General features: G+C 42.5%; 5 protein-coding genes across 5 annotated transcripts; 2 read left to right on the forward strand and 3 right to left on the reverse strand.

Annotated features, from left to right (window-relative positions):
* Window positions 1-182: 182 nt before the first annotated feature.
* LOC6605461 (melanotransferrin) lies at window positions 183-3,338 on the reverse strand. The gene is made up of 7 exons (XM_002030258.2): window positions 3,278-3,338; window positions 2,777-3,204; window positions 2,574-2,707; window positions 2,348-2,508; window positions 1,838-2,289; window positions 1,613-1,777; window positions 183-1,545 (listed from the first exon to the last, which is right to left on the reverse strand). The coding sequence occupies exons 1-7, from the start codon at window positions 3,336-3,338 to the stop codon at window positions 487-489; spliced, it is 2,460 nt and encodes an 819-aa protein (XP_002030294.1). The 3' UTR covers window positions 183-486.
* Window positions 3,339-3,632: 294 nt separating this feature from the next.
* On the forward strand, window positions 3,633-4,128 carry LOC6605462. The gene is made up of 2 exons (XM_002030259.2): window positions 3,633-3,728; window positions 3,787-4,128. The coding sequence occupies exon 2, from the start codon at window positions 3,791-3,793 to the stop codon at window positions 3,965-3,967; it is 177 nt and encodes a 58-aa protein (XP_002030295.1). The 5' UTR covers window positions 3,633-3,728; window positions 3,787-3,790; the 3' UTR covers window positions 3,968-4,128.
* Window positions 4,129-4,280: 152 nt separating this feature from the next.
* Window positions 4,281-5,236, forward strand: LOC6605463 (probable phosphomannomutase). Its single transcript, XM_002030260.2, has one exon. It carries the CDS (start codon window positions 4,376-4,378, stop codon window positions 5,138-5,140), a length of 765 nt encoding a protein of 254 aa, XP_002030296.1. The 5' UTR covers window positions 4,281-4,375; the 3' UTR covers window positions 5,141-5,236.
* LOC6605465 (kelch domain-containing protein 4) lies at window positions 5,152-7,015 on the reverse strand. The gene is made up of 4 exons (XM_002030262.2): window positions 6,824-7,015; window positions 6,454-6,759; window positions 5,975-6,395; window positions 5,152-5,915 (listed from the first exon to the last, which is right to left on the reverse strand). The coding sequence occupies exons 1-4, from the start codon at window positions 6,935-6,937 to the stop codon at window positions 5,233-5,235; spliced, it is 1,524 nt and encodes a 507-aa protein (XP_002030298.2). The 5' UTR covers window positions 6,938-7,015; the 3' UTR covers window positions 5,152-5,232.
* A 2,883-nt stretch (window positions 7,016-9,898) lies between these two features.
* Window positions 9,899-16,616, reverse strand: LOC6605466. Its single transcript, XM_032718291.1, has 7 exons — window positions 16,593-16,616; window positions 13,555-13,644; window positions 13,449-13,454; window positions 12,503-12,575; window positions 12,150-12,239; window positions 10,697-10,723; window positions 9,899-10,635 (listed from the first exon to the last, which is right to left on the reverse strand). Exons 1-7 carry the CDS (start codon window positions 16,599-16,601, stop codon window positions 9,962-9,964), a joined length of 969 nt encoding a protein of 322 aa, XP_032574182.1. The 5' UTR covers window positions 16,602-16,616; the 3' UTR covers window positions 9,899-9,961.
* Window positions 16,617-20,556: the final 3,940 nt, after the last annotated feature.

Consider the following 20,556-nt stretch of genomic DNA (forward strand, 5'->3'; position numbering starts at 1 on the left):
CTGGCTTTATAAACAATACAGAGTGTTTTAAGGTTAAATGCAATATTTACCAGCGTAAATTTCAATTACAGCTTTGTTTCAAAGCGATGTCAGCGCACATAATCAATTTGAATTTGGCGCCTATAATTGCGGTCAAGTATTTAGGATTGTTTAAATGATATTAATTAAAAATAAGCAAAATATCTCCTTTATCTTGTTATTTTATTTGTATACTTATACAAGCGGTTGTAAAAGATTGCGCTTACATCTCCTAGGTACATTTTTTGGACGGTCTTAGTTGGTATGTACACAAACAAATACTATAATAAGGCACAGGACTTTATAAATCATAGATTATAGCCTTCAACAAATATTTTTTGGCTAGTTAGAGTTTCATTTTCGGACGGAAGGGATTTCACTTTTAACTTAATCATATTTGGAATGTAAAAACGTTGATATGTTTTCTCTTTGTGCTAGAGATGCGGAAATCTAAGTGAGTCTAGTGATTCAGAGCATTGCAACCAGGGAGCCCACGAGGAGCAGGCCCACGGATAATGCCACCTGGGAGGCACCAGCATAGCAGTCGGTGATGCGGCGAGCCCGCATGAAATCGCTGCCCAAATAGGCATCGTACCTGCGCTTATTGGGCGGGATGACTTGCAGCTGCCGCGTGGCATCCTGGAAGATCAGATCGTAGTGCCCGATCGGCGAGGAGAACATGCTGAAACTGAAGGCGTCCACTTCCTTGCGACCGTACAGTTGTTGGGCATAGGTCAGCAGATTGATGTAGGCATTCATCTGGGTCTCATTGTAGTTGACTCCGCCGCGGGTGACGACAGCATTGGCCTTAACCTTGCCCAGATTGCAGCGCTTGTATTCCTGGATCTCGGCACGAGTACCATCCGTGCAGAGCAGCTCGAAGTCATCGTTCAGGGCATTCCTGGCCCACCATTCCTTGCGTTTGCCGCCCGTGCTTTCCATCACCGTGGTGTGCTTCATGAAGGCCACGTGACCGCCGCCCTCGACGAGGCAACGGAATGCACCCGTGTGCCCGTAGTATTCCTCGGAGGCATCGCGACGACAGTAGCGATAGCTAGTTCCATGACACAGATCGCACATGCTGTCGTATGGCACTCCGGTGTTGTACTCATTGCTAATGGCACCCGGCACACACGACTTTGTGAAGTATTCCGCGGCAGCTCGAACCGAATCGCATCCGTAGGGACGAATCCAGCCGTTCGAGATGAATAGCGCCATCGGATATGTCCAGCCAGCGGCGGTGTTAATGCCCGTGTGGCAGGTATTCTTACCCTTCAGGTAAGTTAGCTCCGTATCGGGATCATCCTCCTTGGCCACGGCCACCACATAGTACTCGGGCTCGCCCAGATTGTACACCTCCGACATGAAGGGCACCAGGTCGTAGTTGAGGCCACCAGTGTAGACATCGCCGGCATCGAAAACCGAGATGTCTGCCTTGCCCGCTTCGATGAACTGCATGCAGTTGATGTGGGAGTGACTTTTCTTGCAGATGAGTTCTGGTTTCAGGAGGTGAGCCTTCAGGGCAGTCTAAAAGGGATTTTTTAAAGGATCAATCAACTGCTCTTGCTATCTATATATTCAGTCTTCCACTCACCCTCATCTTGATGCATTTATCAAGCTCATTCTCTGAAGTCACGCAAAGCGTCATCGCTGGAACTGGACACTCACGGATGCCGTAGATAAAGTTGATGGCAGGGCCCAGGTACTTGGTAAAAGACTGATCATCTTCGGGAATCACGGTTAGAGCGCGACTTGAATCCTGTAACAAAACAATTGAATGTTAAGTCAGATCAAATCACGGAAAATATGATCCACTTACCTGGAACAACAAATTTGGCTTGCCATAGCGCTTCGACTCGAAGATGCGGAACTTCTCATAGAGTATGGAAGTGTTCGTGCCGTCCTGCTGGTTTCTTTCCTCTGCGAAACTGCTGTCCAATCGCTCGCTGCGATACTGATCGTATTGATTCTGCGTTCTGTACGGATCATTATTATCGAACTGGCCATAGGCATTCTGGTCGTTGAAGTTGTTACGGCTGTTAAAGCCTTGTCCTCCCTGCCTGCTCTGATCATCACGTGTGCCGTCGGAGTAGAGCTCGGCGATGCGCTTCAGGAACTGCTGATACTGCTTGCGATCGCTGAAGCTGCGAGCCGAAGATGTGACAATGGCATCGGCGGGCACTTGGCCCCAATTACACTGGCGATAATCGTTGATGGAGGCACGGCGACCATCGCGACAGAGCAGCTCAAAAGTGTCGGGTGCTATGTTCTCTAAAAATGCAGCTTAGATCAATAATGGGTTTTCAGATGAATCTCTCTGGTAACTCACTGAATTCGGTGGTTTGAAGCATTTCATTCACAGTCGAGTGGCGCAAGAAGGCAACATCTCCTTTTTCCAGCAGACATTTGAAGGCTCCTTCGTAGCCAAAGTAGGGATCCGCAGACGAGCAACGTCCTCCGGGGATCTTTCCAGTGCACAGCGTACAAAGTCTGGTTTGGAAATTGATATGTTGTTAGTTAAAGTGTGTAAAATTGTGGCTTTTATGCGGCATTACTTATCGGAGTTGTCGCCAATGGGATTGTGTTTGTCGGAAAGCGAATATACAGCACACGAATTATTGAAATAGCTGGCGGCCGTCTTCACCTGGTTGTTGCAGTCCACCACTTCCATGCCGCCCTCCCTTTGGAGCTGAAAAAATATATACAATTTGATTTTTAGTTAGTTGTCTAATAAAACAATTGAAAGAGCAGTTCTCACCGTGTGAATGGGCACAATCCAACCGGCCAAGCTGCCCACCCAGGGGAAGCACACTCTCTTGTTGCGCATGTCGCGCAGATTGTTGAAGTCTGGTAGAGATCCCTTTTTGATCACGGCCACGGATTGATAGTCCGCAAACCCACCATCCAGTTTCTCCTGCATGATGGGTATGAGTGAGTTGTACCGTCCAGCAGTGAAGACATCGCCCGCATCCAGCGTGGTGATGTGCGCCTTCTCGCGATCGATGTGGTGGATGCACTCATCCGCACTGTAGGCCATGAAGCAGGTGAGATTGAGGAACACCTCGTCGAATAGCGCCCGATCCCGCTCGATGGCCACCGTGAGGTTCTGGCACTTGTACTGCTCCGCCTGGCTCTTGGTGCACCACACCATCCGTGTGGTCTTGTGCTCATCGTAGTGATGTTGTGCTGAAAAATCGTGGTTTTAACTCATGCCAACGCCCTAGAAATGGGCGACTTTCGTATTCCAGCCGCAACTTACCGTTAGCGAGCGTAAAGCATAAGGCTCCGACTAGAGCCACAAAAACGAGGCTGCTAGCCATATTCGCGATATAAGTATATTAATAAGTGTATTAACTAAAAAGATCTTTCCTCAAAAACAAATACTCAAACAAAACACCACACCCAAGCCCAGCTCAAGAAAGCCAGTGTAACCAGAGCGGGCAGAATAGACAAGATAATTTCAAAAAATACCAACAGGTACAAAGACAGTGGAGTCTGGTTAAGTGAGATGTGAATCAAGACATATTTAACATTTAAGAAATTTCTTGTTCAATCTATATCTATATATATTATATATATAATAATCTTGTTTATTTACATTTCACTTTTTATCAAGTTATCTCTTTTGTAGTATGTATTTACTGTACTTCACCACACCGCTGTAGTGTGACCACACATTAGGCGTTTTCTAGCATCTTACGGCCAACCAGGTGTTTTGTGTTTTATAATAACAAACCGAAAAGTTTGCTAAAATATTCAATTTTTTAGCTAAATGGCAGTCCTGCGTGGTTGGAGATTCGTTGGATTCGTGTCCTGCATTGTGGGCGCAGTGGGCCTCACCCTATACCCCGTGATTGTGGACCCAATGGTGAACACGGAGAAATACAAGACGCTGCAGGAATACAGCAAAATCAAGCGAGATGAACTGCAGCACATTAAAAGGCAGTAGAACCCCCTGTTATGCTACACTTAAGAACCCACATATGTGTATTCTAGTTTGCCTGATAAAGAACTGCAATGTACATATTCCTATTTAAATAGAAGCTATTAGTCCTCTGACAGCATGAACTCCATGAATTAAACTGTTTCTTATACGTGCAGGAAAATCCACATGATTGTGCTTAAATGTTTATATTCTCATTGTTTTAAATAGTAAATTTAACGTAAAAGGCAATTCAAAACATTAATTTTGTGTGCACTTTGGTTCCGGAACTGGTTCCTCGCCGGTGCATCGAAACTTTAGGGGATTTCTCACCACTGCGTTGCCGCTTGTAAAATTCTTTATCTCGAATCATACGTGGACATAAATATCTTGATATTAAACACCTGCTGATTAACCACCCAGCTTAAATGCAAAATGAGCACCGCCGCATTGAAGCGTGATGAAATCCTGCTGCTCTTCGACGTGGACGGCACGCTAACGATGCCCAGATCCGTGGTCACGCCGGAGTTCGAGGAGTTCTTCTACTCGCGGGTGAAGCCGAGGGCGACCATCGGAATCGTCGGAGGATCGGATCTGGAGAAGATGTTCGAGCAGCTAAACGGCAGGAAGATACTCAACGAGTTCGACTTCATATTCCCGGAGAATGGGCTGGTGCAGATCGAGGGCGGAAAGGAGGTGGGAAAGCAGAATATCATCATGCATTTGGGCGAGGAGACGGTGAAGCGTTTCATTAACTTTGTGCTGCGCTATCTGTCCGAACTGGATGTGCCCATCAAGAGGGGCACCTTCATCGAGTTCCGGAATGGCATGATGAACGTGTGTCCCATTGGCAGGCAGTGCACTCGGGAGGAGCGCAACATGTTCGCCGAATACGACATTGAGCACAAGGTGCGCGAGAAAATGATCAAGGACCTGAAGCAGGAGTTTGCCGATGTGGATCTCACGTACTCGATTGGTGGTCAGATCAGCTTCGATGTCTTCCCGCATGGTTGGGACAAGACCTACTGCTTGCGACACATCGAAGCGCACTACAAGTTCAAGGAAATCCACTTTTTCGGCGATAAAACGGAGCCGGGCGGCAATGACTATGAGATCTATAGCGATCCTCGAACCATCAGCCATAGGGTATATACTCCCAAGGACACGCAACGCATTCTCACCGAGATTCTGGAGCTGTGAGAATTTCGAGCTTACTCAGCAGTTGAAAATATTCCATTTTTATACATGTGTACAATTGTTAACCAAATTTAATATATAGTCATTGGAAATTCTTAATCCGTGTCCATGCCCGAGCTGCTGGAGATATCCTCATCGCTGCCACTGCACTCCTCGTCAGAGCTGCTGCTGTCGCTATCCTCCCATTCGTGGGCCTTCAAGCTATTGGGGATTAGCACCTTCCACTCCAGCTTGTGCAAGTCCAGGGCGTAGAAATCGTTGTAGGTGAACTGCTTGTCGTCCTCTTCGAAGATGCCACCGAAAATATACAGCGTTCCCTTGCACACGCACATGCCGGGATTCATGCGCGGAGATGGCACATTCGTCGGCTTGGGTTTGGCGAACAGGCTGGGTATTTTGGACACGAATGGCGTGCTGGTACTGGGTCCGCCAACGGTGACCGTGAAAATTCCATCCGTGGTGGTGGTCACTGGCTTATCAACAGCCGACATCTCCACGTCTTTGCTTTCCTCCGAATCCTTCTTCTCAGCGCTGCTGCTTTTATTTTGGATCTCCTGCAATCTCCATGTCTGGGAGGTCAAATCGAAGGCCAGTAGATCATCGCCGAACTGTCCGTGCACATCTTCGTCGTCCTCATCGACGTCCATAACACCACCGAATGTATAGGCCTTGCCATTCGCAGCCACAGTGCAGCCAACGCTACTTCGCGGTTTGGGCTTATATCCGCCAGGTTTCACAGGTGCCCACTTGTACTTGTTGTCTGCATCGCCGGCGTTTTCTGAATGGAAGCAGGAGATATTAAAATAAGGAATATGAATCAGAGATTCTAGCTCTTACTATCTTGACTCAGGACAAACATATCCGTGTGTGTTACTCCTCTGTCCGCCTCCTTCTTCATGGAGGCCCGCGAGTAACCGCCCCACACGTAGATCTTTCCCTCCGGAGAAGCTGCAATACAGCAACCAGAACGAGGAGATGGCACAATCGCACCTGCTATTTCCGCTTTAAGCCACTGATAGGATTCCAATGAGAAGATGTGAACATCATTGAAGTAATGATACGATTGATTATTGTCATGGAAGCCACCGAAGATGAACAGGCGCTTCTTGGAGACGGTCATTCGATGCCCGCTCCGAGGACTTGGTCCATTGGGCGCAGTTAACCTCTCCCATTTGCGGGATTTCAGTGCGAACTTCCAGAGATCCTTGTAGTGATGGAACTGCAGCTGGGAGGGACTGGCGTGCTCGCCACCAAACATCTGTAGAGTTCATATAGTAAATAACTTTACACGGAGATCTCCTTAGCTGATAACTTACCCAGAGTTCTCCTCCATTGCTGGCCACCGCCACCATTTGGTGTCCACTTCTGGGCGTGGGTCCCGATGGCGATTTCAGCTGCCTCCACTCGACGGCTTTGGTGTTGTAAAAGAACAAATCGTTATACACGGTGGTTTTTGTGCCAGTGTACAGTTCGCCGCCAAACATGATGAGCTCCTCCTTTTCCGGATGGCAAACTAAGGTGAAATTGGATCGGGGAGTTGGTGGCGGGCAAACGGACTCACTGATGGCCTCAATCTTGCCCTCCTTGGCCTCCAGTAATTGGATGATATCAGCTATATTTGCCTGAATAGTTTATTATTCGTTTAGTAAACATAATGTTATGGTTATTGCATTTTGTTGTTTGTACTTCTCCCAGTTTTTCCAGCATTTTCTTTTGCCGCGCCGCCTGTTTTTTGTCCGTTTTCATAGCGGTTTTCTCCGCTCCCTTGCCCTTCTTCTTGTTTTTGTCCTTTTTGCCCATGTTAAGTGTTTTATTTCGGCTCAAATTTAAAACAAACTTTTTTTGCCGCACGTGTATCGTTTATAAATAAGAGAAGAGGAAGACTAATTTTCTAGTTTACCATATTTTCAGTATTTTCGGCGGTATTATGAGAAATGTCTTAACGGTTTTTTTTTGAAGTGCGCGCGCAACGAAAAATTTAAATTTGGATAGATTTGGATATTAAAAAAAAAATGACGTAAAAATTGTATTATGAGTAATAACAAATAAAATCACTAACACAATTTATTCATAAATGCATAAAAAAGCATAGAAGCTTTATTTTCAAATAAAAAATACACATTAAAAAATATATTATATTGAAAGTCCCTAGAAAAGAGCACAAAATAGGAAGTAACAAATGTTAGATACTTTTAAATGAAACTTTTACAAACACAATAAATTGTAAAGTCTAAATAATGGTCAATATATTATATATTAGTTAATTTAAAAACAAATACTTTCACGATTCCATGGTCTCTTCCAAGCACTAGGGCCACACTTCATTGCAGCAGGCGACTACAACGCTAAACACACTCACTGGGGATCGCGACTTGTGAACCCAAAAGGAAAACAGCTTTATAAGACTATAATTAAAGCCACTAATAAACTCGACCATGTTTCCCCCGGGAGTCCTACATACTGGCCATCAGACCTCAATAAGCTGCCTGACCTGATCGACTTCGCAGTTACGAAAAATATTTCCCGCAGTTTGGTTAAAGCTGAATGTCTGCCGGATCTGTCATCTGACCACTCGCCTGTACTAATTCACCTCCGCCGGCACGCAGAAAACGTTAAACCACCATCCAGACTGACTTCCCACAAAACAAACTGGCTCAGGTATAAAAAATATATAAGTTCACATATTGAGCTAAACCCAAAACTCAATACTGAATCTGATATAGAGAGCTGCACGTGTGCATTGCAATCCATCCTTACTGCAGCAGCTCTTACTGCAACGCCCAAAATAACAAATAATACAATTAATTCAAAAAAGACCAACGTACAAATCGAGCAACTCGTCCACGTAAAACGACGCTTACGCAGAGAATGGCAATCCTCCAGATCCCCAACTGCAAAACAAAAGCTAAAAGTAGCCACACGGAAACTGGCCAACGCTCTGAAACAAGAAGAGGACGACGATCAGCGCCGATACATAGAGCAACTCACACCAACAGGCACAAAACAAAAGTCACTGTGGCGAGCCCTCTCAACTCTTCGCCCACCGACTGAAACCGTTTTGCCGATAAGGAATTCCTCAGGTGGCTGGGCCCGTAGTGATGAAGACAGAGCCACCACATTTGCCGCTCACCTACAAAATGTGTTCACGCCAAACCAGGCTACTAGCACATTCGCGCTACCGTCCTATCCCGTAAACTGCCACCAGCAACACACCCCAATTGTGTTTCGCCCTAAAGAAGTAACTAAAATAATCAAAGACAATCTCAGCCCGAAAAAATCCCCCGGCTGCGACCTTATAACACCGGAAATGATCATCCAGCTGCCACATTCTGCAGTTCGCTACATAACCAAGCTCTTTAATGCCATCACCAAACTTGGTTACTTTCCACAACGATGGAAGAGGTCGATTATCATAATGATTCCAAAGCCTGGTAAGAACCACACAGTCGCTTCATCTTACAGACCAATAAGTCTACTCTCATGTATTTCGAAACTATTTGAAAAATGCCTGCTGATCCGACTTAATCAACATCTGATATACCACAATATAATCCCAGCCCACCAATTTGGATTTCGCGAAAGCCATGGAACCATTGAACAGGTGAATCGTATTACAACGGAAATAAGAACTGCATTTGAATATCGCGAATACTGTACAGCAGTATTTTTAGACGTATCCCAAGCATTCGACAGAGTCTGGCTCGACGGCCTAATGTTTAAAATTAAAACATCCCTACCCGAAAGCACACACAAACTTCTAAAGTCTTACCTCTATAACAGAAAGTTTGCAGTGCGGTGCAACACTGCCACTTCCACTGATCATACAATTGAGGCTGGAGTCCCCCAAGGCAGCGTTCTTGGGCCAACATTATACCTCATATATACAGCCGACATCCCTACAAATAGTCGCTTAACGGTATCCACATTTGCCGACGACACAGCTATCCTTAGCCGTTCAAGGTCCCCTATCCAAGCCACAGCACAGTTGGCACTGTACCTCATCGACATTGAGAAGTGGCTCTCTGACTGGCGAATAAAAGTAAACGAGCAAAAATGCAAGCACGTGACGTTTACGCTAAACAGACAAGACTGTCCTCCGCTCTTGTTGAACAACATACCACTCCCGAAAGCAGATGAGGTAGCATACCTAGGAGTACACCTTGACAGAAGACTCACATGGCGCAGGCACATTGAAGCCAAAAAAACCCAACTTAAACTCAAAGCCAACAACTTACACTGGCTCATCAACTCTGGTTCTCCGCTCAGCCTAGACCACAAGGTCTTGCTCTACAATTCTGTATTGAAACCTATCTGGACCTATGGCTCACAGTTATGGGGCAATGCCAGCAACAGCAATATTGACATCATACAGCGAGCACAATCAAAGATCCTGAGAACCATCACTGGGGCACCGTGGTACGTTCGGAGTGAAAACATCCAAAGAGACTTAAATATCCCATCAGTTACCAACGCAATCACGGAACTTAAGGAAAAATACCATAGCAAGCTTTACACGCACCCCAACCACCTAGCGCGAGGTCTAATCCAGCTCAGCAGCCGTTCCCGACTCCGGCGAAAGGACCTACCAACCCAGCGAATAAATTATTAGGGCCGCTTAATCATAGAACAGTTGGAAAAATAATACAACTGTTCAAAAAATACTTGTTATAGTTAAGATTTTTAAACTTATTGTTAGTTCTTATACAAGAAGATTCAATAAATAAAAGAAAAGCAAAAAAAAAAAAAAAAAAAATTCCATGGTCAATGTTAAAAGTTGCATGGTATGTAGACATTCAGGCTGGGCTAACAACAATATTCAGGTAATTAGGATTGCGAGCGATTGCTGTTCGAGGAACCGCGACAGTTGACCGACCAGCTGGAGTCGAAGCCGCAGGCGGAGTCCGAGTCGGAGTCCACGGCGAAGGATGCGGCGATGCCCTTGGGAGCACGCAACTGATTCGGTGTCGTGGGCATGCTGCTATATCCGCCATTCAGATTCGAGCTGGAGTTCGAGGAGCAGATGGAATCACGCGGCGAATCGGTGGTGTTCGATGCATAGGACGAACGCTTCGAGGACTTATTCCGCTTGCTGATATACTCCACCGCCTTGGGCGGCGGCATTAGGTCCTCCGATCGATGCGGTATGTTGTCCGCCGATCCCCACGACTTGTGCACTCCATCGTAGATGTTCCGGCTATTGGGCACACTCGCCCTTGACGGAAGGCCGCCGTTCGTGGCATAGGGTGTGCTCATCGCTGCCCTCTGATTCGGATGGCGACTCCGTGTCGTACCAACGTGGTGATGATGACGCTGATGAGGGGCTCGGTGAGATCGAGGGTGATGGCGATTTGCTGCTCCCGCCGACCCGCCATTGCCATAGCCCGTCGGCGCCACCCCACTGCCATTGCCCACTCCCAAGAAGTTGCTGAACGCCTCGGTGGTCTTCTTTACCCGGACATTCAGAGAACCAATCCGTAGGAAGCCCAAATCTTTTTCGACTGCAATGGAAAAATAATATACTCAGTCATAAAATTTAATTTGCATTTGAAAATGACTTACTTGCATGCTTTTTGCGAGCCTTGATTTCTGCAAAGCGGACAAAACAAATAAAATGCATTAATATTTATTCATTTTATATAATAATCATATCAAATGAACGTGCATAAACTGAAAAAAAAATGCCTTGGGTTAGCGGACTTTTTGGAAACAATTATAAAATAATGCGAGCGATGAGCATAAACATTGAAAATAATACAAAGAAAACTTACCAACTTGGCAACGCAAACGGGAAATGCAACTCAAATGCTAGCAAAATATAACTAAAATACAAGTTTTAAAGCTACCAAAGTACGAAAAGCATTATATATAAAAAAAACCAAAGGTTGCAAATTCAACGTAAAGTTAGCAAAATAAATTGAACATCGCACAAAATCAACACTAAGGGTTTTGAAATACTCAAGATCGTTAGATCTCAACCTGCCTCCACGTTCCGTTGAGTCCGCCGCTGAATCGCATCGCTTGTATCTCTACATGCAGCAAAATCAAAAATAGATAGATAGATAGATAGATTGATTCCCATTTAACATTAATTACTGACTCGATTTGGGGTTTGTATGCTCTAAATTTCGGTAAGTTTGATGTATGTTTGCAAACGAGGGTAAATTATTATTATTTCCCAAAGCGCATTCTCTTTGTTAACTGAGTTAAGTTTTTTTTTAGTTATATAGGACTTATTTATAAATTAATGCTTTTGTTTTAAAGGTGCCAGTAGTTTATTGCGCTTTTCCTTGCGATACACATGCGATTATTTATATACATAAAAGTGTGATTACTTATATAAAGTTAATACACCTTGGTAAATATATACTATATTAAGGCCATGCTTTGGTACTTAAAAGCTAGTAAAGTTTAGTGATGTTACAAAATTTCATAGATACCGGATCAGTTACAATGTAAAAGTATAGAATGTATAATATAGTACAGCCCCAACCAATTGTAACATTGTTGTGACATATAAGTAATATACATTAGCGCAATGTTGAAAGTGTAAATACAGGTAAAAGATTTGAGGATAGCAATTAACCATGCTCCGGTGGGTTAGTAAATACATCTTTGGCCAACGGCCGCCGGCTGCCACCCGCGGTGGCTCGAAAGGTCTTGCGCAGGAAGCTCTCCTTGCGACGCGTGCTGGCGCCACGGAATGGCACCGGTTGCCCCTCCATTTCGCAGGGCAACAGATCGGCGTCCTCGGTGGCGGGCCTAAAGATCCCCGAGAGCGGCTGACCCGGCTGCTTCTTGGGCCGCCGACTGACCGTCATCGACTGGGAGCGGGAGACAGCGCCACCGCCAAGCGAACCACCGCTGATGGTGGCAAACCGATTCTGGGCCCGCTTCTTGCCACGTGTTAGTGCACTGCTCAGTGTGCCGCCGGTGATCTGACTACTCTCAATGAAGCCCAGCTTGCGGAAGCTGTTGCCCACATCCGCACCGAGGAAATACTTTTCATACTCACTGCTGCACGTCGAGGCCGAGACGCTCGACCGCTGGCGACTGTAGTCCAGTGGCTTGTTGCCGCTCCAGTCCATGATGTCCCGATTGGCCTCTGCAGGATTGACAACAACAAATAATTTAATTCAGTTTATTTTGCAACTTTTAAGTAAATATAAGCAGCAGTTCATAAATCGCAAACCAGTAAGCCAATTTAAAATTAATTTCGCATAAAAAACATAGTTTGTGATTATTTTCAAAGCATTTCAATCAATATAACAATCAATAAAAATTATTAAAAATATTGTTTAATTATTATGACCTTTTTTGCTTACTTAAATGTTGTATTTTGGTTGTAGTAATAATATTAGTACTCACTGTAAACATTCCAAAGTAATTCAAAGATGTTATCCCTACCAAACTGGGTGGCCAAATGGAGAGGAGTGTATCCCTGAATAATGGTAATAATAATAAAAATAGAAAATAAATAAATGCAAGTAAATTGTTCATTAAATACATAAAATTATTCTAGCAACTCATATTTAAGTAGGAATTAAAAATCAAGCTATCTATAGAGTTAAATCGCTCTAAATTCCCATGTGAATAGTTCATTAAATACTTTAAATTATTCTGATAACAATTAATTTTGTAGGAATTAAAATTCAAGCTGTTGATAGTGTAAAATCGCTTTAAATTCCCATGTGAATTATCAAATGCGTGTTTTGCTTTGGGAATTTAAGATATTTATAGAGTTAAATCGCTCTAAATCACCAAGTGAATAGTTCATTAAATACTTTAAATTATTCTGATAACAATTAATTTTGTAGGAATTAAAATTCAAGCTGTTGATAGTGTAATATCGCTTTAAATTTCCATGTGAATTATCAAATGCGTGTTTTGCTTTGGGAATTTATGTGTTTTTTTTTGGCAAGAGGCGCATCGAATCCTGCGGATTGTGATTGACAATTCACTTTGTTTTTGAAATGTGTCTGTGACATTTGAATACAATTGAGTGAGTTTAATTTCGCCGGAACAAAGCGACGTTCAATTTAAAATTTTGTAAACTCGAAAGGATTGCGTTGCCTGGAAGGGAGGTGACACGCTGGTGAAGACCAATTGGATATGCTCGTCATGATTTGTCACAGCCTGCTCTATCCGAAATGCAGAATTCCTGCGGGAAAGGGTTATGTTCGGAGTCGCGATTCGGTGACATGTGACGCCGATTCACGCGCGACTGGGACAAGCCAATAAGTTGGCTATCTATCGTATATATTATTAAAATGGCCAAAATAGATGTACACATCACATGACATCACATACTCACCCCGTTCTGCAGCGAAGTCAACAGTTGGCGCAGGCGATCAGATGGAAATAATGGGGCGTTTTAATATCATGAAGTTTACACGTCTGCATCTCAGATAATCGCTTACCGTTCTCGCATTCACATCCGCCTTGTAGGTGCCGGCAATTAGTTTAACCACATCCTCGTTTCCGTGCTTCGCTGCCCAGTGTAGAGCGGTCTGAAAAATTAGTAGGGGATTAGTATGTCTGTCTAGGGGAATTTTTCAAATTTCATGATAATCATGCGCAGGCATCAGACCATATTCAAAGCAAACACTAAAGTAAATCTAAAGTAAGGTGACATTATTAACATATTTTAGTTATTTAAAACATACAGAACTGTATTACTCCATTTTAAATATTAATAAACCGAAATTCTGATGTATAGTATGCATATAATAACCTAAATTACATAATAAATCTTTGGCAATTGAATAAAATTGAGATTGTAGGAGTCTATCCTTATATCACTTTTAAGTATCTCTTATTTATTTAAATTATCACTTAATATAGATTATCAGCAAGTTTTAAACTATCTTATTTAATACTAGTTACATTTAGCTGGTGATAGCTTCCCTTTTTTTATGTTTTCACAGATATTTGTTGAGGGATTAATTGTGAACACGCCATCTGAACGGTAGTCGGTGTCCCAATCGCGACGCAGATGCCCCACTTCTGAAACTATTTGTACCGCCATCAATTGGTCCCTGGACCGCCGAACTCGGCATCGTCTCCGCGGACAGGGACGCAGGTTGAGGACTCGACCCAGCTGCCGTATCCGAGATTCAGCGATATAAATAAATTGGCCAGCCACCGCCGAATGCCTGTTGCCTCAATTATTTTCATGTTAACATAATAATTTAGTATGGCAAAACGATTCGCTCGGCTGCGATAAGCCATTTGCTGGCTTACTGGCTGGGACGGAACTGGAGCCGAAGCTGGAGCATCTTGGTCGCGCAGATCTTGGCCAGATCCCGCCAGCAGCAGTGCATCTCCATCTCGGCGCGCGGCGGTGCATGTCTGATTTTCTATAGAATTGTTTGCCGCCGCACTGCAGCCCACGTACTTGTATGTATACATATATCCACCATGTGTTGACAATGAAGACGGTCACTTTCCTGACTTTCTGGACTCACTGGACAAACGCGACAAGCGCGAGGATCGAAAGATCGCAAACGGGAACGGCCCGAGAACAAATAGAGTTTCAGATCTTCAGTCAATTCCCATAGTCTGGCCGATGCAGGCGATCGGTATGTAATTCTTTTCAAGGGAAATTTGTTTCGTGTCTCCCGTTTAAGAAGCTCCACCATCCACATCCAGCTCCATCTCCAGCTCCCGCCGCTGACGTAGTTATTGCTGTCGATGCATCTTAATCTGCCCAGGCTGGCATTTAATCTCGTCCATTGTCTTTCGACCACAACCAATGATCACGGCCAGGAGCTGCAAGCTGGGAATCGCGAACTCTGCATCTGGTAATCTCTGCGAGATGCTGGAAGGCTGCGAGATGGGGCAGCGTGAGCAGCGGTGGAATGTGTATATAATTTGGTTACAGTGATACTCTGCGACTCCTCTCTATTCAATTAGCGCATTTTTTAGCGCATTAGATAAGGCGAATTAAATTCTCAAATGATGCGACATGGTGGCAAAAATGGAATCAGCGAAAACAATAAAGCAATCAGCATTTGCTGCTATCTCGATTGATTTCTATTGGATTAACCTTGGCATATCATTATTCGATGTGAAATGGGTTTTTAAGTCATTTTCTAACTCATAAAATGTGATGAAATATTTCATTAATATTTATAACACATTATACTATTAATTTATATAGTATAAATTAAGTATGCCTTTGAAATGGCTTAAAAATTTGCCTGCTTCTTTCTGACAACCTAAATGATAAGCTTTTCATTTTAGTAACTAAATGTAAAAAAGATTTTGCTGTATTGCTAGATAGTTTAAGATCAATTAGCCATCTAAATTGATAGATATTTCCTTTAGATTTGATATTTGATAATTAATTTAAGTTCTAGTTGCTATTCCCGCAATTATTAGAACATAGAATTTATAACCAGGCCGTCGTCATCTCTCCACTGCCTGCGTTTAATTATAAAAGGGCCGAGATTCGCATCGAAGTTGGCATTGTCCGTGGATTATCGCCTTGTTAGCCAACTGGATGGCAGATGCTGAAAGGTTTTTGCGGCGACCGGTTTGGGCCGGGCTTACAAATCGTCTCACGCGCAGTTCGCCGGGCTGCGGAGCGATTTTAGCCATTTCGGGAAGTTGCCGCTACAGTGTCTGAGTTTGAGTTTGAGCCAGAGTCTGAGTCTTAGCCTTAGCCTTTTTACATATGGCACGTTGTCCGTCTGCACGTTTAAATTTATTGTCCATTCCATTAATGGTGGCAAGGGACAGGAATTTTGTGTCTTTGAAAGTGAAATGCCATAAATTCTTGTGTCTCGTTCAGCTGTGGCATTGTATTGGCACACCGCAAGAGCAAACAGAGCGATTTGCCTCGCCGCCGGATCCTCCACACCGCCAACCACCGCTTCACTGCATCGTCGTGGATTCAGATTCGCATTCGGATGCGAAATCCTTCCTGCCCTCGCATCCCATCGCAGCGCATACCCAAAGTGGCCAGAAATTCCAGCTGCAAAGATTCCAATACCTAGGTCGTGCGACATTTAACCGTGTTTGCCCTGATCCGTTATTGCTTCATGATCATAAAAGTATGTTTGCGAATATCTCACACAGTTCGCGGTTTGGAAAGCCTTTTTAAGGACTAACTCAAGGTGGCTGAAAACAGCATTTTCCAAGGGTGTGTTGCTATATCTCACGACTGGTTTATTCGAAATATTTAAGAGGATGGCTTAAACTTAAGTTTATATAGCTGCATCTCTAAAATTCCAATCTGTTCCAATTCTTTCTTGCTCAAAAGTATATATGATATCGAAAGACCCTTTGAAACTAGACTATGAAATATTTTAGATTTATGTTGGATGAGCTTTTATTCTTGGGCTAATTCATAGTTATAAGAGTATACTAGAATTTAGATACTTAGTATATATTTTACAAGTTGATCGATTAATTTGTTATGTCTAATTTTATTGATAAAAATAGTAATACTTACATACTGCATTCCGCAACATCCAATGGGTACATGAAATATAAAAAAAAAACAAAGCATAATTAATAAAATTAGAGCCCAAATAGGGCGCACAAAACCATTCAGAAAAACAGACACAAATTTAACTTCCTCACACAGCAAAAAAAAAAAAGAGAAAATGAAGAGACCAAAAGGATCCTCCGGACAGGATTTGGATAAGGCCGACAAGTGGCCATTATATGTGCCATTTTCGCTTAACAAGTTAATAACACATCCAGGAGGCAGCTTCAACGGCAATTACAGCCCCTCATTTCATTTTTCTGGCAGATGGATATCGCGAATGTCCCGAGGACGAAACTGCAGCTAGTCAGTCAAGCCAGCGAATGTCCTTGCTCCTGAGCCAAAGCCAAGAAGCCCTAATGGTGCCAACTATGTATGATAATGAGGGTCGGTCATCGGAACTGGAATTCCAATGCGGGCTGCAGGATGAAGTGCAGATGAAGTGGAGTGGCACAGTGACTCCCATGTGCGGATGTTCGTTTAGCGCCAAAAGTCGAGCGCCTGGTTTTCCAACGTTCCGTCGCCGGGAGGCGTTTTTTGATCGAAATTCGATATAGCGCTGATAAGACGGGAATGGCTATGAAAATGGGTCGGGCAATTGGAATGGGTATGGGTATCGCTTGACGGACGCCGCAAAACGTTGACCGCTGTAACCCAGAAGCTGTCATTTTGATGAATCGCCAGGACACGAGAACTGTCATGTTCAACATGGCCAGCTCTGGTTATAATTAAGACTCGCTGGTTCGGTTCCTTGGCGTAATTGCACCTCGGATCGCACAGAGTCAGCAGAGATCCAGAGCACACTGCTCTGGAGATTACTTGCAAATTAATTTATCATTAATGTTGCACTCGCACCATTTTCGACTGTCAAGAGCTCGACAATCTTGAAATAATGAGCAACAAAGTCATGTTTTTCTAGCCTGCCAAGCGGCTCATTAATGCGAGTTTAATTTGTGTTTGTTTTACGGAGCTAGTTACATATCGGAGTGGTCATGTTCATACTTACGCCCTATTATTTTGGAATTTCCGATCGGGGAAATGTTCGTACATGGTTGTAGGTGACCGAAAAAGAAAGCATTAGAATGGATATGGTAATTAAAAATATGTTAAGTGTATATATTAAATAAAGCAAACACTTAACAAAATAAGGCAAACAAATCTGCAACTTAGAAACTAAAAAACCATTCAAGAATGAAATCCTATAAACTTTTGTTTTTAAGTTTGTAATATGAAGCGCATATTATACCTAACTATACTGTTCTGTACTATAAATCTTATTAATTTAGCTTTAGTTAAACAATAATTTCACCTAGATTGCTGAGCCAGCTTTATTATAAATCACAATATCGGTATTCATTGGCCTATTGAAAGATTTAAATCAGTAGCTACAATAATTTGACCCCCCGCATTTAAGACGCCAATCTAGATACTATGCTGTCTATCTAGTTGCATACTATACCATCTAGTTACTATACTATCTAGTATAGGATATCCACATTCGAAAGGTGTGCTCGTTCCCAGAGTGCTTAAAACCAATTCACCCAATCTTTTGGGACATAATTGTGAAATAGAAACAATTATTTTCTAGTTAATGCCACGACAATCAATACCAGCGAGCTGACCAAATCGACAACTAGGTCTAATTGCTATGCCATATATTCGGGCCAAATAGAATAGCCAACAATCCTTACAAGCGAACAACAATAATCACCCGGTGCGCGATAAAAAAATAAATAAAAACAAGAGCCATAATGACAGCCAAAGTCTTCACAGCGTTTTTATCTGCGGCAAACAATCTAAATGATATATTAAGCGCAAAGCAAATAACGCTCTTTTTGTCGTCACCATGTCCTTTCTCTTTCGCTCGCCGCTTAAGTTCTCCAATTATGCGGATTATTAATTTAACTGGGTTTCCCCTCGTCCACGTCCGTAGTCCCTCCAGCTCAATTTGGCTACTGGTCACTGGTCCGTGGGCCGATCGCTGGCCACTTGTCGTTTCACAAGTTGTCAAAACTTGTCATTTAACCGACAATGAGCCTTGTTTGCTTTAATCGTGGTTATTATGCGTGCGGCTGACTTAGCCGCTCCCTCGGAATTATTAATGATGCGTCCGCCGCTCTGGCAGCTGCTCTTTCCTGGCCAGTGGACACTGCCTACTGGACACTCTCCACTGGCCACCACCACTGCCGCGGGGACTGCTTATTGGCATCTCCGAGAGTGTCTCTAATTAGTGCACTCAGCGAAAAAGGCAGCACTGTGAGAAATTGGCTATCTAATTACTATAAAAATAGTTATTTTCAAATTTAAGAAGCTCTTACATTTTATTTCAACTAGATTGGGTTGGTAAATGCCAAGTGCAAAGAAAAAAAATGTTTTATTACATCTTTTGTAAGAAAAAAAGATAGTCACGAATGAATAGTATTTTAAATAATTATAATAAAATAATATTATTTTAAATAGTATCGTAATATTTGAACTTTCCTAATCTAATATGTATGAAGAAATTGGTTTGAGTTTTAAATTGAATATAAAAAACTTTTAGATAATAATCATAAATGAAGTATGAAGTATTTCTAGTTTTCTAGCTATTTCGAGTATGAAATGTTAGTGGAAAAGATTTTTTTCTAGCTAGTTTCCAATTTTCTAGCTATTTCTCGTATGAAATATATTTTGCCAAAATTGTTCTAACTATTTAGAAATGTTTAGTTTTTTCTTGTAATTCACTTACACAATTCTACAAATTGAGTAATATTTTTGAAAATATTCTATTGCTATTTAATCGAACCTAAAGCAATTTCTCTCAGTGTTTGTGTATAATTCTGGCGCATTTAGAGCGCTGCAAACGCATTTTCGTTCGCTAAGCTAAATTAATTCGAGGTCGGATAATCCTGTTATGGCCATGATTTATATATCACACCGAGTGTCCAGTGGCCCGAGTGTCCAATTAATTCTCACCAGACCTAATTTATTCGTAATATCCCAGTGAGCTGGCCATGCAAACGGACCCTTCGTTTAATTGGTTTTATAACAGCAGGGTGGCTCATTTGTCAATGTGGCAATCAATAAATTCGCGAACAGGTGGAAACTCATAACTGCGAACGCGGCTTAGGTTGCTCATACTTTTTTTTTAATTTTTTTTTTATTTATACATTTTTTTGTTTTGTTTTTGGTTCATCATCCAGTTTCACAGTAGTCGCGACGGCGATGAGGGTTCACTGCTGTCCAAAAGTCCAAAAGGAATGACGATCCCCGTCTCCTGGCCAACGAACAGGTGATCGGCGGCAGCACAGTGCTCTTTTGTTATTAAGTTGTTAAGCTAAATTATTGTTTTTCCCGTTTTTTTTTTATGTATGTATTTATTGTGCCATTGGCGACATTTAACAGCTCGTGCATTTATACATATTAACAAGATATTCAAGCACGCGTGTGCAATAATATCTAAATGTTAACACAAATGACTACATTGTAGTTGCTAATTCAATATATGTTTTTCAGTTTAAATGGTGCGAAAATATTACCTTTTAAGCGGGGAGAATGTGTTGGAATTTTTAATAATTATTTTTAAAAAATATTCAATTTATCTAAGCCAAAGTTTCCATAGTTTGTTATATTTGATTGAAACTTTAAGAAAATATCTATTAATAATTAATTATTGTTCATTTTAATTTAAGGCATCAAGCATGCACTAAAGTATTAGTTAACCCATAAATTAAATTTATGCATATTTGGTGTAAAAAACTTGGCAAGATAAGCAGGTTGCATTTACGCGAAAAATGAAAGATAATTTACCCCCATATTAAGTGGCTCACCCTTGTGGTTAAAATGCAATTTTTTTCTGAAGATAATGAATTTCGATTAAAACAAGTTTGTTTCTGAGCAAACGAAAAGTCCTTGACCAACACGGAAATAATGGTTGAAAACGTAATGT

The sequence above is a fragment of the Drosophila sechellia genome, chromosome 3L (assembly GCF_004382195.2).
Source record: "Drosophila sechellia strain sech25 chromosome 3L, ASM438219v1, whole genome shotgun sequence".
Taxonomy (NCBI): Eukaryota; Metazoa; Arthropoda; class Insecta; order Diptera; family Drosophilidae; genus Drosophila; species Drosophila sechellia.

Excerpts from the sequence above, each read along its gene's own strand:
- LOC6605461 (XM_002030258.2), bottom strand. The coding sequence starts at position 3,338 with ATGGCTAGCAGCCTCGTTTTTGTGGCTCTAGTCGGAGCCTTATGCTTT. Across the intron at positions 3,205-3,277 it reads ATGCTTTACGCTCGCTAACG|CACAACATCACTACGATGAG; the intron begins GTAAGTTGCGGC and ends ACGATTTTTCAG. Across the intron at positions 2,708-2,776 it reads GGATTGTGCCCATTCACACG|CTCCAAAGGGAGGGCGGCAT; the intron begins GTGAGAACTGCT and ends ATATTTTTTCAG.
- LOC6605465 (XM_002030262.2), bottom strand. The coding sequence starts at position 6,937 with ATGGGCAAAAAGGACAAAAACAAGAAGAAGGGCAAGGGAGCGGAGAAA. Across the intron at positions 6,760-6,823 it reads TGCTGGAAAAACTGGGAGAA|GCAAATATAGCTGATATCAT; the intron begins GTACAAACAACA and ends TAAACTATTCAG. Across the intron at positions 6,396-6,453 it reads GCAATGGAGGAGAACTCTGG|ATGTTTGGTGGCGAGCACGC; the intron begins GTAAGTTATCAG and ends TGAACTCTACAG.
- LOC6605466 (XM_032718291.1), bottom strand. Across the intron at positions 12,240-12,502 it reads ATTACTTTGGAATGTTTACA|AGGCCAATCGGGACATCATG; the intron begins GTGAGTACTAAT and ends TCAATCCTGCAG. Across the intron at positions 10,636-10,696 it reads GGCTCGCAAAAAGCATGCAA|TCGAAAAAGATTTGGGCTTC; the intron begins GTAAGTCATTTT and ends TTTCCATTGCAG.
- LOC6605462 (XM_002030259.2), top strand. The coding sequence starts at position 3,791 with ATGGCAGTCCTGCGTGGTTGGAGATTCGTTGGATTCGTGTCCTGCATT.
- LOC6605463 (XM_002030260.2), top strand. The coding sequence starts at position 4,376 with ATGAGCACCGCCGCATTGAAGCGTGATGAAATCCTGCTGCTCTTCGAC.